At 39.5% G+C, this 12924-nt stretch overlaps 1 protein-coding gene across 50 annotated transcripts in view; it reads left to right on the top strand.

The window, feature by feature from the left end:
- cast (calpastatin) overlaps positions 1-12398 on the top strand; it is a 48497-nt gene extending 36099 nt beyond the window's left edge. For 38 of the 50 annotated variants that reach the window (XM_034239640.1, XM_034239624.1, XM_034239670.1 and 35 more), the window contains 18 exons: positions 533-619; positions 1992-2069; positions 2507-2593; positions 3608-3694; positions 5920-6036; positions 6392-6475; positions 6620-6724; positions 7283-7399; positions 7566-7679; positions 7803-7910; positions 8008-8130; positions 8242-8322; positions 9241-9279; positions 9868-10008; positions 10424-10510; positions 10784-10813; positions 11181-11284; positions 11367-12398. In XM_034239640.1, the coding sequence (XP_034095531.1) occupies positions 533-619; positions 1992-2069; positions 2507-2593; positions 3608-3694; positions 5920-6036; positions 6392-6475; positions 6620-6724; positions 7283-7399; positions 7566-7679; positions 7803-7910; positions 8008-8130; positions 8242-8322; positions 9241-9279; positions 9868-10008; positions 10424-10510; positions 10784-10813; positions 11181-11276 (1581 nt within the window). In that variant the 3' untranslated portion in view covers positions 11277-11284; positions 11367-12398. The remainder of the gene's footprint in view (positions 1-532; positions 620-1991; positions 2070-2506; positions 2594-3607; positions 3695-5919; positions 6037-6391; positions 6476-6619; positions 6725-7282; positions 7400-7565; positions 7680-7802; positions 7911-8007; positions 8131-8241; positions 8323-9240; positions 9280-9867; positions 10009-10423; positions 10511-10783; positions 10814-11180; positions 11285-11366) is intronic. The other 12 variants (XM_034239651.1, XM_034239638.1, XM_034239675.1 and 9 more) reach the window with 8 other exon arrangements.
- Positions 12399-12924: the final 526 nt, after the last annotated feature.

Genomic DNA, 12924 nt, shown 5'->3' with positions numbered 1-12924 from the left:
GTTGTGTGTTACGGACCTGAACCTACTCTCATGGCTCCTCGTAGTGAAACTCCTGTTCCTCTTACTGCAGAGGTACAGTGTGAAACTACTACACTTAACAGCGGACAATTTATGAATACCACTTAAACACTGTAGCCATTATCCCTTTAAAGAGTCTACACCCATACTACAGGCTCAGTGAGGCTGTAGTTTTAAACACTGGCTCTCAGAGCTACATTTGCTAACTTTGCCATGCTAAAAAACATCATGTTAGCATTGTTAAGGTGAGTATGTTAACATACTCACCTTAACAATGCTAACATGATGTTTACAGTATAATGCCCACTGGGCATATTCACTGCCCTAGTTGAGCATGTCAGCATTCTACCATTTGCTTATCATCACAAAGTATGGCTGAAACTTTTTAATCACAAGTCAAGATTTTGACAAATTGCAATTTTGACCTGATGAGGACCAGCTTAAGAAGCAAACATACACAGCTACTGATGGAAATTGATATAAAGTGTAATGTCATCCCTGTTATCTGGTATAGAAACTTGAGCCCACTTGGGTGTGTGAGAGACCTTACACACGTCCTGTCATGGCTCCTCTCGACACCCCTGTTCGTCTTCCTGTACAGGTACACTTAGGATCTGTTAAACAATAACAGTATATATTTTCTTTTCACATGTAAAACCTAAAATAAAATAAGAGTTTACAGTCACACTAGCGGCTGTATGGTAATTTAGTACTCACTTTACTCTGTGAGGCTGTATTTTGGATCACTGGCTCTCAGAGCTAAATGCTAACTTTGCCATACTAACATAATCACCTTAACAACGCTAACATGATGTTTATAATGCCACCTCAACTGTCCTAGTTTAGCATGTTAGCATAATACCATTTGCTTATCATCAGAAAATACAGCTGAGACTGATAATGATATCCATATTTAATTACAGACCAAGATTTGGACAAATTACAATTTTGACCACCTGATGAATCTGTAAAAAGACAATGAATACAGCAACAGAACACCATTAGTATGAGGCTTGATGTCATCCCTGTTGTCTGGTATAGCCAATTGATTACAAACCGGTTGTGTGTTACGGACCTCCACCTGCTGTCATGGCTCCTGTCCACACTCCTGTTCCTGCAGTGGTACAGTGTGAAACACTTATCAGCGGACATACATGAAAATTAAAGAAAATTAAAATAATCTGTTACCCCTTCAAAGAGTCTACAGTCATACTAGCGATTCAGTGAGGCTGTAGCTTTGAACACTGTCTCTCAGAGCTCATTGCTAACATCCCATGCTAAATTCCTCTATATGATGTTTATGCCTTTTTGGCATATCCACAGAGTTAATTTTTATGTTTGCATTCTCATATTTGCTTATGCACAAAGAACAGCTGAGGCTGATGATGATATGAAAAGTCAGTGACAAACCAAAGATTTGGACAAATTAGAATTTTGACCCGATGATTATGTAAAATAACAACAAATACAGCTACTGAAATCCATTATTATGACGTTTGATGTCATCTCTGTTGTCTGGTGTAGAAAATTGAGCACACTTTGGTTGTGTGTAAGGGCCCTCCACCTGCTGTCATGGCTCCTGCTCTTCCTGTACAGCACATGAGTCAAACTCAAGGCCCGGGGGCCAAATCAGGCCAGTGGTGGATTTAATTTCGGCCCGCAGGATAATTTCTAATTACTATTAGATCTGGCGCGCCGGTATATTGCACGCACACCTTCACTCCATCCTGAGGGTTTCCTTTGCTCAGAGCCTGAGCCCAAACATTGATGAACTTGCACCCAAGATGAGATGCCAAGTATCTGGCTTGAACTAGCATCATAGAGCAGCAAACTGAGTTTCAATAGATGTTTCCTTCTGCACTTTCTTTCTTGAGACAGCAGGGCATGTTTGATTTTTTTCTTTGAGGGAAATATTTTTTTTGAAGCTATTTTGTCTTTCCTTCCTATGTTTCCCTCCTCCCCTCCACATGCAGCCCACCATGGGTACTGCTGATGCTCTGGACTTTTTGTCTGGAGGCTTCTCGGATTCCTCATCAGCTCCTCCTGCACAGGTACAGTGTGGATCTGTTACTGTTAAGAGCAGACACTAATATAAAAATATGACAGATTATCTCTTCAACTGTTAACTCTTTCGGCCACTGCAGTTTCACCTGTGGCTACAGTATATGACCTAAGCAATAAAGCAGCATGCAGATTTGTGACACTCTGCCGTCCTGCTTGCGGCTTTGTGAAACTGTAGTTTGGAACAGTGGCTCTTGCGGCTAAATGCTAACATTTGCTTGTAAACATGCTCACCGTGACAACACAAACATGGAAGCATTCTACCATGATTAACACAAGCTGAATTATATTCCCTATTCAGTCATAAACCAAAGAATTGGGCACATTGACATTTTGACCGGATGATTACCAGCTTAAGAAGCAAACATACACAGCTACAGATAGAAATTGATATAAAGTGTAATGTCATCCGTGTTGTCTGGTGTAGAAACTTGAGCCCACTTTGGTTATGTGTGAGAGACCTCCACCTGCTGTCAAGGCGCCTCTCGACACCCCTGTTCCTTTTCCTGTAAAGGTACACTTTGGATCTGTTATTGTTAGGCAAAAAATAAAAACAAAATACATTTTCTTTTCACATATAAAAGTAAAATAAAATAAGAGTTTACAGTCATACTAGCGACTGTGGTCACTTTAGTATTCACTTTACTCTGAGATGTTGAAACACTGTTCAACACTGTTGAAACACTGGCTCTCAGAGCTAAATGCTAACTTTGCCATGCTAACACACTCACAATGCTAACATGATGTTTATAATTGCTTCTGGGCATATCCGGTGTCCTAGTTTAGCATGTTAGCATAATACCATTTGCTTATCATCAGAAAATACAGCTGAAACTGATAATGATATCCATATTTAATCACAGACCAAGATTTGGACAAATTACAATTTTGACCTGATGAATCTGTAAAAAGACAATGAATACAGCAACAGAACACCATTAATATGAGGCTTGATGTCATCTCTGTTGTCTGGTATAGCCAATTGATTACAAACCGGTTGTGTGTTACGGACCTGAACCTACTCTCATGGCTCCTCGTAGTGAAACTCCTGTTCCTCTTACTGCAGAGGTACAGTGTGAAACTACTACACTTAACAGCGGACAATTTATGAATACCACTTAAACACTGTATCCACTATCCCTTTAAAGAGTCTACACCCATACTACAGGCTCAGTGAGGCTGTAGTTTTAAACACTGGCTCTCAGAGCTACATTTGCTAACTTTGCCATGCTAAAAAACATCATGTTAGCATTGTTAAGGTGAGTATGTTAACATACTCACCTTAACAATGCTAACATGATGTTTACAGTATAATGCCCACTGGGCATATTCACTGCCCTAGTTGAGCATGTCAGCATTCTACCATTTGCTTATCATCACAAAGTATGGCTGAAACTTTTTAATCACAAGTCAAGATTTTGACAAATTGCAATTTTGACCTGATGAGGACCAGCTTAAGAAGCAAACATACACAGCTACTGATGGAAATTGATATAAAGTGTAATGTCATCCCTGTTATCTGGTATAGAAACTTGAGCCCACTTGGATGTGTGAGAGACCTTACACACGTCCTGTCATGGCTCCTCTCGACACCCCTGTTCGTCTTCCTGTACAGGTACACTTAGGATCTGTTAAACAATAACAGTATATATTTTCTTTTCACATGTAAAACCTAAAATAAAATAAGAGTTTACAGTCACACTAGCGGCTGTATGGTAATTTAGTACTCACTTTACTCTGTGAGGCTGTATTTTGGATCACTGGCTCTCAGAGCTAAATGCTAACTTTGCCATACTAACATAATCACATTAACAACGCTAACATGATGTTTATAATGCCACCTCAACTGTCCTAGTTTAGCATGTTAGCATAATACCATTTGCTTATCATCAGAAAATACAGCTGAGACTGATAATGATATCCATATTTAATCACAGACCAAGATTTGGACAAATTACAATTTTGACCACCTGATGAATCTGTAAAAAGACAATGAATACAGCAACAGAACACCATTAGTATGAGGCTTGATGTCATCCCTGTTGTCTGGTATAGCCAATTGATTACAAACCGGTTGTGTGTTACGGACCTCCACCTGCTGTCATGGCTCCTGTCCACACTCCTGTTCCTGCAGTGTGAAACACTTATCAGCGGACATACATGAAAATTAAAGAAAATTAAAATAATCTGTTATCCCTTCAAAGAGTCTACAGTCATACTAGCGATTCAGTGAGGCTGTAGCTTTGAACACTGTCTCTCAGAGCTCATTGCTAACATCCCATGCTAAATTCCTCTATATGATGTTTATGCCTTTTTGGCATATCCACAGAGTTAATTTTTATGAAATCCATTATTATGACGTTTGATGTCATCTCTGTTGTCTGGTGTAGAAAATTGAGCACACTTTGGTTGTGTGTAAGGGCCCTCCACCTGCTGTCATGGCTCCTGCTCTTCCTGTACAGCACATGTGTCAAACTCAAGGCCCGGGGGCCAAATCAGGCCAGTGGTGGATTTAATTTCGGCTCGCAGGATAATTTCTAATTACTATTAGATCTGGCGCGCCGGTATATTGCACGCACACCTTCACTCCATCCTGAGGGTTTCCTTCGCTCAGAGCCTGAGCCCAAACATTGATGAACTTGCACCCAAGATGAGATGCCAAGTATCTGGCTTGAACTAGCATCATAGAGCAGCAAACTGAGTTTCAATAGATGTTTCCTTCTGCACTTTCTTTCTTGAGACAACAGGGCATGTTTGATTTTTTCTTTGAGGGAAATATTTTTTTTGAAGCTGTTGTTGGCCTGTGGAAAAATGTAATCATAAGAAATGACTCCGGAAAAGCTGCAGATAGAGCCATAAGAAATGAATGCAACTGATTATTTAATGTTGATGTTATAGGCAATAATGTAGGCTTTGTTAGTTCCAGGTTTAATATGTGCAATAAGTTTATTTCAAAAAGTTTTACAATAAACATTGAACCAGTCCGGCCTTCGACTAGTAGCCTACCGATTTTTTTTATTTTGGCCCACTTTGTATTTGAGTTTGACACCCCTGCTCTACAGCTACAGTGTGGATCTGTTACTGTGACAGGCAGAACAAATTACGAGTTGTACAAGAAATACATTATCACGCTTTCTTTTCAACTGCTGTCAGTGTTGGTTGGTTTAGAAAGCCAACGTACTTTCTTTTGATGCGGTGTGTCCTCAGCAAGTCAACTGGGCGACCACAGTTCTTCCAGACTGGCCAAATCACTTTTTCATATTTATACGTTTTATCCATTAAGGATAAAAGTTCATGTCGTGAACTGGATGTCCATGCATTTGGACATCATCAAAAAACTACCAGTAGAGCAGCATGTAGATTAGCTACAGTCATGCTCCCAGCTCTGTGAGACTGTAATTCGGCACAGTGACTCTTTGAGCTAAATGCTAACATCAGCATGATAACATGCACACCTTAACAACGCTAACATGATGTTTATAATGCATGTCAGCATTCTCCCAATTGCTTATTAACACAAAGAAGAGACCAGGCTGATAATGACATTACTGATCAAACTGGACATATTTCAATTTTTAAATTGATGATGGCGTAATATGAAAACAGATACATCTACTGATAGCCATTCATGTAAAGTTTGATGTCAACGCTCCTCGTGCAGACACATGAGCACACATTGGGTGTGAGGGCCCTCCACTTGTATTCATCGATCCTGTCATGTATACAGAAACTGTAGGGTTTGTAGCATTTTGTGGTAAAAAGTCATACAAAAAGAATGATACCAATCTCACCAATATGTTTGCTTTGTCGTTGCTGAAAGCTGTGGTCTTTATTTTTCAGACCAAAGTAGAGGACTTGTCAGCTCTGGATATGCTTTCTGAAGACTTTGTGTCTACAACCAAAGCTTCTGGAGTTCAGGCACCTGCCCCTCCTGCAACCAAGAAAAAGACACCAGAGGTAAAGCTGTGTGTGTGTGTGTGTGTGTGTGTGTGTGTGTGGTGTGTGTGTGTGTGTGTGTGTGTGTGTGTGTGTGTGTGTGTGGTGTGTGTGTGTGTGTGTGTGTGTGTGTGTGTGTGTGTGTGTGTGTGTGTGTGTGTGTGTGTGTGTGTGTGTGTGTGTGTGTGTGTGTGTGTGTGTGTGTGTGTGTGTGTGTGTGTGTGTGTGTGTGTGTGTGTGTGTGTGTGTGTGTGTGTGTGTGTGTTTTATATGACAAATTGAAATGATTTTGTATCGCGGGGTCTTTTGTGCCTGTCCTTGGGTCACCCCACGGCTTCACCTACATGTCCTAAAGTATGTCCCTGTGTTCCTGTAGAGAACGGTTTGTCCTCTGGAGCGCCCTAACAAAGTTGACGTCATCCATGTACAACCACGAGAGCCAAAACCCAAGACTGATAAGGTATTGCTTCTATTACTACAATGCATATTTTTATATATGCGTCTAAACTGCATACAAAGTAAAATAAATTGTATCTTCTTTTACTTATCTCACTATTTTTTTTACGACAGTCTCATTATATTCCTCTTCTCCTTGTCTCCTCAGGGTGACTCCTTCTCTCTGGATGCTCTCAGTGCTCTCAGTGACACGCTGCCAAAAGACCTCCCTAAACCTGAACTCTCCAAACTCAGACCTGAGGACATCATCTCGGTATGGGACACTCACAGACACACAATCACTCCCATTAAAAAAACTCAAACTGTGGTTTTTGCTTCACTTATTCCACACGATTGTGTTCCCTTATCATGTGTTACATGATCAATGGTAGATATAGTAGGGGTCAACAGATGTACGTTTTTTGAAAGTTCGATGCCAATATTGAGACCAGGGTAGCCGATTACTGATAGATACTAAATTAGACACATATATTGCAAAGATGTGATGAATATTATAAACACTGCTATTGTCTGCTATTGTATGTCCAGGTAGATCTGCACTCTGTCTGCAGTGCAGATACAAATAAAATAACATATAAATTAAAGAATTACAGATAATCAAAACATTTAATTTTGTAAAAAAATTAAATGTTAACTCCAATTATAATCATTCTTGTGCAAATCACATAACTTGCCTACTTTGGACCATACTGGCACAATTCCCTGTATACATACATGCTTTTGAATTCTTTGTTTAGATGGGCAGACTGGATTGAGTGTGTGCCTGGTAGTAAATAATGTCCCCAATTGTTTCTTTAACTTGTTTTCACAGGAGGACAAACACAAGAAGGAGAAGGGTGTGTTTGTAGGAGAGAGGGATGACTCCATTCCTCCAGAATACAGGTTCAATGAGGAGGAAAGCAAAAAAAGGCCTGCTCCTAAACCTGAGGTGAGAAAAATGAATGTCTGCAATATATTTTCTTTAATGATAGGTTAACACTCTTTACCTTGGTAGTATTGATAAATCAGACATCTCACGCTTATTTCAACTTATATCTATCTCCCAATATCATACTTTAATCATCTTTTTCCTTGATTTTCCCCTCGTCCTGCAGCCCTCCATCAACACTGGTGATGCTCTGGACTTTTTATCTGGAGACTTTGCGTTCTCCTCATCAGCTCCTGTGGTCCAGGCTCCTGTCATCACCCCCTCAGCCCCCCCTGCACAGGTACACACTGGATCCAGCACTGGTTGATGTAGCTCTAAAGAATACAATGTGATGCAAAGGTACCTCTATGCATTTGAAAAGTCCTATAGAAATTAAACACCCTATATTTTGTCATTCCTTCAGCCCTCTGCAGACTTTGCTCTGGACGCCTTGGCGGAAGAATTTGTTTCCTCCAGGGCTGCTTCGACGGTGAAGTCCTCTGCATGTGCTCCCACAGAATCTTCCGCAGATGTAAACACAGCACGAGTACATCTCAAGCCTTTTTTGGACTCTATTAATCCCTGCAGTAACATGATCGGAATCTTTTTGTCTGTGTTTGTGCCCTCAGCTGGCCGCAGGAGCAGACAATGCCCTGGAGGCCCTGGATGCTCTGGATGCTCTGTCAGACACCTTGAAGGACATCACACCCGTCCCTATGCCCGCCCCAGTTCCTACCAAAGACCTCGTCAATGTAATAATGCCTTCAAGAGCACAGCCAACATGAGAGAGAATGATTTGTTATTTGTCGCCCAGTCACTTTAGCTGTTCTGATTGTAATCTGTATTTCAATTTGTTTTTGCAGGAGGAGAAGCTGAAAGAAGAAAGGCTGATTAAGATGGGGGAGAGAGACGACACGTTGCCACCAGAGTATCGACCCACTGGGGTAAAAAACAGTCTTATATCTCCCTGTGTTTCTGTTGAGTACGGAAGCCCTGAGAGGCCAGTAGGGAAACATGTATTGATCAACTATCCAAGCCTGATAGTTCTTGGTTTGAAAGGTAGTGACTGGCTCTCACACAATATGTGGACTTTGTGTTTAAAATGCATGGAGAAATGAAAACCTAACTTGTAAGAAAACTATGTATTTTTACTATTTGGAACATGGGTAATGTTGCCCTTCAGCCTCTTGTGGTCACAATTGGTACTACAGTAACAAACACTGACAATAATTCAGACACAAAATAACTTTTCTATGACAGGCCATAACTTGTCTACTTGTTTTAACAAATGGAATAAGTAAAATAAGCTAACTTAGAATTTTAAAGCCACAAACATTAGAAAACTATATCGATCAGACTTAAAAAAAAAAAAGTCACCAGAATTTGTTTCATATTGGCATCTGAGGAGTTCTATAGTCATTTTTATGTTGCAATTTCGTACTTCATTTGTTTCTAGCCAAGTGTTGAGTGTTTCGTCCAGACTGAAATATCTAAAGACCTGTATGATTGTTTGCCATTACATTTTCAACAGACATGTGTATCCCAGAAACTAAATCTCCACTTAGTAGAGCCCATCAGCCTGGTTGATTAACAATTTAGGTTTAAGTAAGCAGCTGCTGGAGCATAATTCAAAGTATTAGTGCATGTTTTAGAAATACAGTTTCAACAGTGAAATATTATTTAGTTATAAAATAGAGGATGTAATAAAGAAGAGACATTGTCCCTACCTTAACTACCTGCTTTAAAACAGAGCTATGTGGGTTTGTTGATTTGAATATCTACTTTGATATGCATGATATATGATTTTTACAGCGTGTAGTAATTTTACTATTAGTCTAATGTTTACCAATGTTGTTTTAAAGGATATTGGAAAAGTACCTGCACAACCAAAACCTAAGGGGGTAGGAATGCACACACACACACACACACACACACACACACACACACACACACACACACACACACACACACACACACACACACACACACACACACACACACACACACATCTGTCACGCACACACACCGTCCCTGGCAGGCGTTACCGCAGCATCCTGACTAAAACAACCAGATTCAGTGACAGCTTCATCCCGCAGGCAATAAGACTGTTAAACAACTGAACTGCTGAAACAACTTCATAACATTCATCTGCTACTTAGTAATTATTTATCTATTATCTAATATATCATTCCAATAACTTGTATATAGACTCGTATTGCACTATTCCACTCAACTATTTTTCTTTTTGTATTACTTTTAATATAGTATATTTTAATATTGTCTGCTTATCTGGATTATTGTGTTGCATTGTTGGAGAAGCCTATGACCTAAGATTTTCAACGACATAATTACTCTGTCGCTATGTTAGTTTGACAATAAAGAACCTTGAACACACACAGTCTCAGAATGTGACAGTAGACAATCGAGCACTGTTAAATGGTGTAAAGTTCACTGTGTATAAACCACATGCACTTCCTGTCTCTCTGCAGAAGTCTATGGATGATAAGACAGCATTGGACCTGCTGTCCAGTGACTTCTCTGCTGCTGCCTCTCTACCTGTAGCACCCGTCGCTTCAGGCGCTGCCACAACAAAGCTGGAACCTCCTGTGCTGGACTCAGAGCCCCTGAAGGTATCACGGGAAATACACTGTTATTTATAATATTTACATTTATAGTTCCTCCTTCTATGGAAATCTTAATGTTTGCTATTAAAGTACAATGTGGTGTGCTGTCATATTTCAGTACTGCACCAGACTTTTTGCATTTTCTGCTGTTTTTGGATACAAACTTTATCAATTAAATGTGCTTTTTTGACATGTTACAAAGATAATATTTCCAAAGTGTATAAAGGATTATCAAAAAAATTGAAAAATTCATAAAATCAAGCAATGTAGGGAATAATGTGCAATAGTTGTTCCAGAATGAAATTAGCAATTGAAAATGGCTAGCTGGATTTTAATTTATGCAGAAATCTTAAACAACTGTATTATTAGTTTGGTTTGTTGTGTTTGTTTATCATTTTCCTTATTTATCATTCTTTCCTAGCCAATGGCTGGCGCTGTCCTGGACACCCTGTCCAGCACCCTGCTCCCAGACGCCCCAGAGTTCATACCTAAGTCAGACAAACCCAAGGTAAAATAAGATCTGTGAGAGGTCAGGATGTAAGATCACTCCATCAGATGATTAAGTAAATGTTAGAGACCAAATGTAAAGCTTGACATCTAATGGTATCAATCTGCTTTTGACTAATGGCATTTTATAAGCACTGACGTTGGGCACTTTTAGATTTCACTGTGACACGGCGCCCTCTGTCGGTCATGTAATAGCATTAAACCGTATCAGAGGTCTCCTCCTCATGGAGCTCGAGGAGTGTTGGGCCTAACCAAGGTGTCAACTTTGTTACAGGGCAAGAGCAAGTCAAAGTCAAAGTCCAAAGTAAGCAAACTGCTCGCTGCATGAAGAAAACAATGACGTTCGATTTGCATGATAATGTACAAAGGATTCTGAAAAAATCTCTATCGGTGGATTCCTGCGGAAATCTGCATGTGATGTACTCTCCTGTCTCTTTAGCCGATGTGAATTCGTCAAATAATGTTGTGAAATCTGCATGTGATGTACTCTCCTGTCTCTTTAGCCGATGTGAATTCGTCAAATAATGTTGTGAAATCTGCATGTGATGTACTCTCCTGTCTCTTTAGCCGATGTGAATTCGTCAAATAATGTTGTGAAATCTGCATGCAACGGCGCTGCGTCTTCTCTTCCTTTCTATATTTTGTTGTAAAACGTCAATCTTATATTTCAGAAGCACCATGCAGAGGAGCCTCACTCTGACCAGCTCCCAGCACCGCCAAGCTCTGACGTCGTGCCCAAATCTACAAGGAAGGGAGGCAGGAGCTAGACCACTGGGTAAGGATTGTTCTCATCTTATGCACGATTTCTCCTGATAAAATCTGAGGATAAAGTGCTGACTGCTGAACATGTGTTGCAGGTTGTCAGAGCAATATGACCCCCCGGCCACAGGGACTTCAGTGAGGGAGCTGCTCTCTGGATAATGATTCTATTTTTTCTAAATCGCCTAGAATGTATACTGGATGAAAGACAAACTAAGACACACACACACACACTCACACACTCTGCATGTGGCGCCTCTTTTGCTTGGTTTCACATGTATTTAAGTATGTAAGATGTTGGTTTTCTGTGGAGAATATGAAAAGACTGTTGAAACAAGATGGAGAATAGAAGAATGAGAAAGACAGAGGGGGAAACTGGTGGGAAGGAGAGAGAAAGTCAGGTGATAATCTTTAGTTTTTGTTGGTTGGTGGTTTGAGCGTGCTGATGAGAGGAAGGCGCCTCCTGTCAGAGTCCTGGATGAACATGTCAGCTGACAGTTGTTCACACACTAATATTACAACTGTTGTGATGTTGGTTGGAGCGGAGGGGGGTGTATCGTATCGGGATGTTTGTGCAATCTTGATGTACACAGAAAAGCACATTTTTCTATCATGATCAGATGCCATTAATACACTAGTCACTAATGTACAGCTTAGTTTGCTTTCTATTTTGGACAACACATAGTTTACATATGTGGAGGTTTCCAGGAGCTTAATTATATATCCTAGGGCTTCTCGCAAATACTTTTACATTTCTACAGAGAAATATCTGTTTTAAAAAAAGAAGAAGAAGAAGAAGGGTCTTTTGTATGCATTTGGCCTTGTAGAAAAAATAATTGCTTGTGTCCAGAGGTGCACTTAGTGAACTGAGGTGGCTCCAAGCTTTTTTTAACTGCCTTTGTTTGTATACTGTTAAAAAAAAAAAAGAAACAAAAAAAAGTTTTTGCTCTATTAAAGACAACACTGTAAAAGTTAAAAGGCTTTTAAAATGTAAAGTCCAAAATCAATATACGGCACCCTTGTTTTAATTTTTTCATGGCAAAGGTTTTGTGTGGGTGTGAGTCATAAGATGTGAGATGTATTTTAGATGAGGGAATGCTAATTCAATAAATAAAAATATGTAAAAACGGTGTTGTATAGAGTCTGGTGTGTGAAATAATATGTGAAAAAATACAACAGGACATTTATACGCACTGAACGGGAACCGCATCTCTTATAAAACGATCTTTCTTTACTTTTCTTTGCTCCTGACTTTGTGGTTTTTCACTCTGCATGCACTTCCTTTTGACTCTGAGGGGCTCACAAACAAAAATGATTTGCTCAAACTTCATGTAAAACTTAATATTCATGCCCCAAGACCGTAAATGATAGATGGGGTTGCAAATGTAAAAACAATACATAAAATAATAAACATGAATATAAACACAATTTTGATTGAGTGACAATATATTTTATTTGTACAAAATTTCAAGTTACAACAAATCTAAAAAGTAGGATAATTCACACAAACTGTACATCCAATTAAAAATATATAAATCAAATAGTTTTACTAGGTCTGATAACTCTGAACCCAACGACATTACAAAACATGCTACTTTGAAGGGAAATATTTTACTAAATAAAAATAAAACTCTAAAATGTTCAATAGCAAATTAT

Source organism: Gymnodraco acuticeps, unplaced genomic scaffold (assembly GCF_902827175.1).
Source record: "Gymnodraco acuticeps unplaced genomic scaffold, fGymAcu1.1, whole genome shotgun sequence".
NCBI lineage: Eukaryota > Metazoa > Chordata > Actinopteri > Perciformes > Bathydraconidae > Gymnodraco > Gymnodraco acuticeps.
The sequence above is the reverse complement of the archived record's forward strand: the minus strand, read 5'-3'. Positions and strand labels throughout refer to the sequence as shown.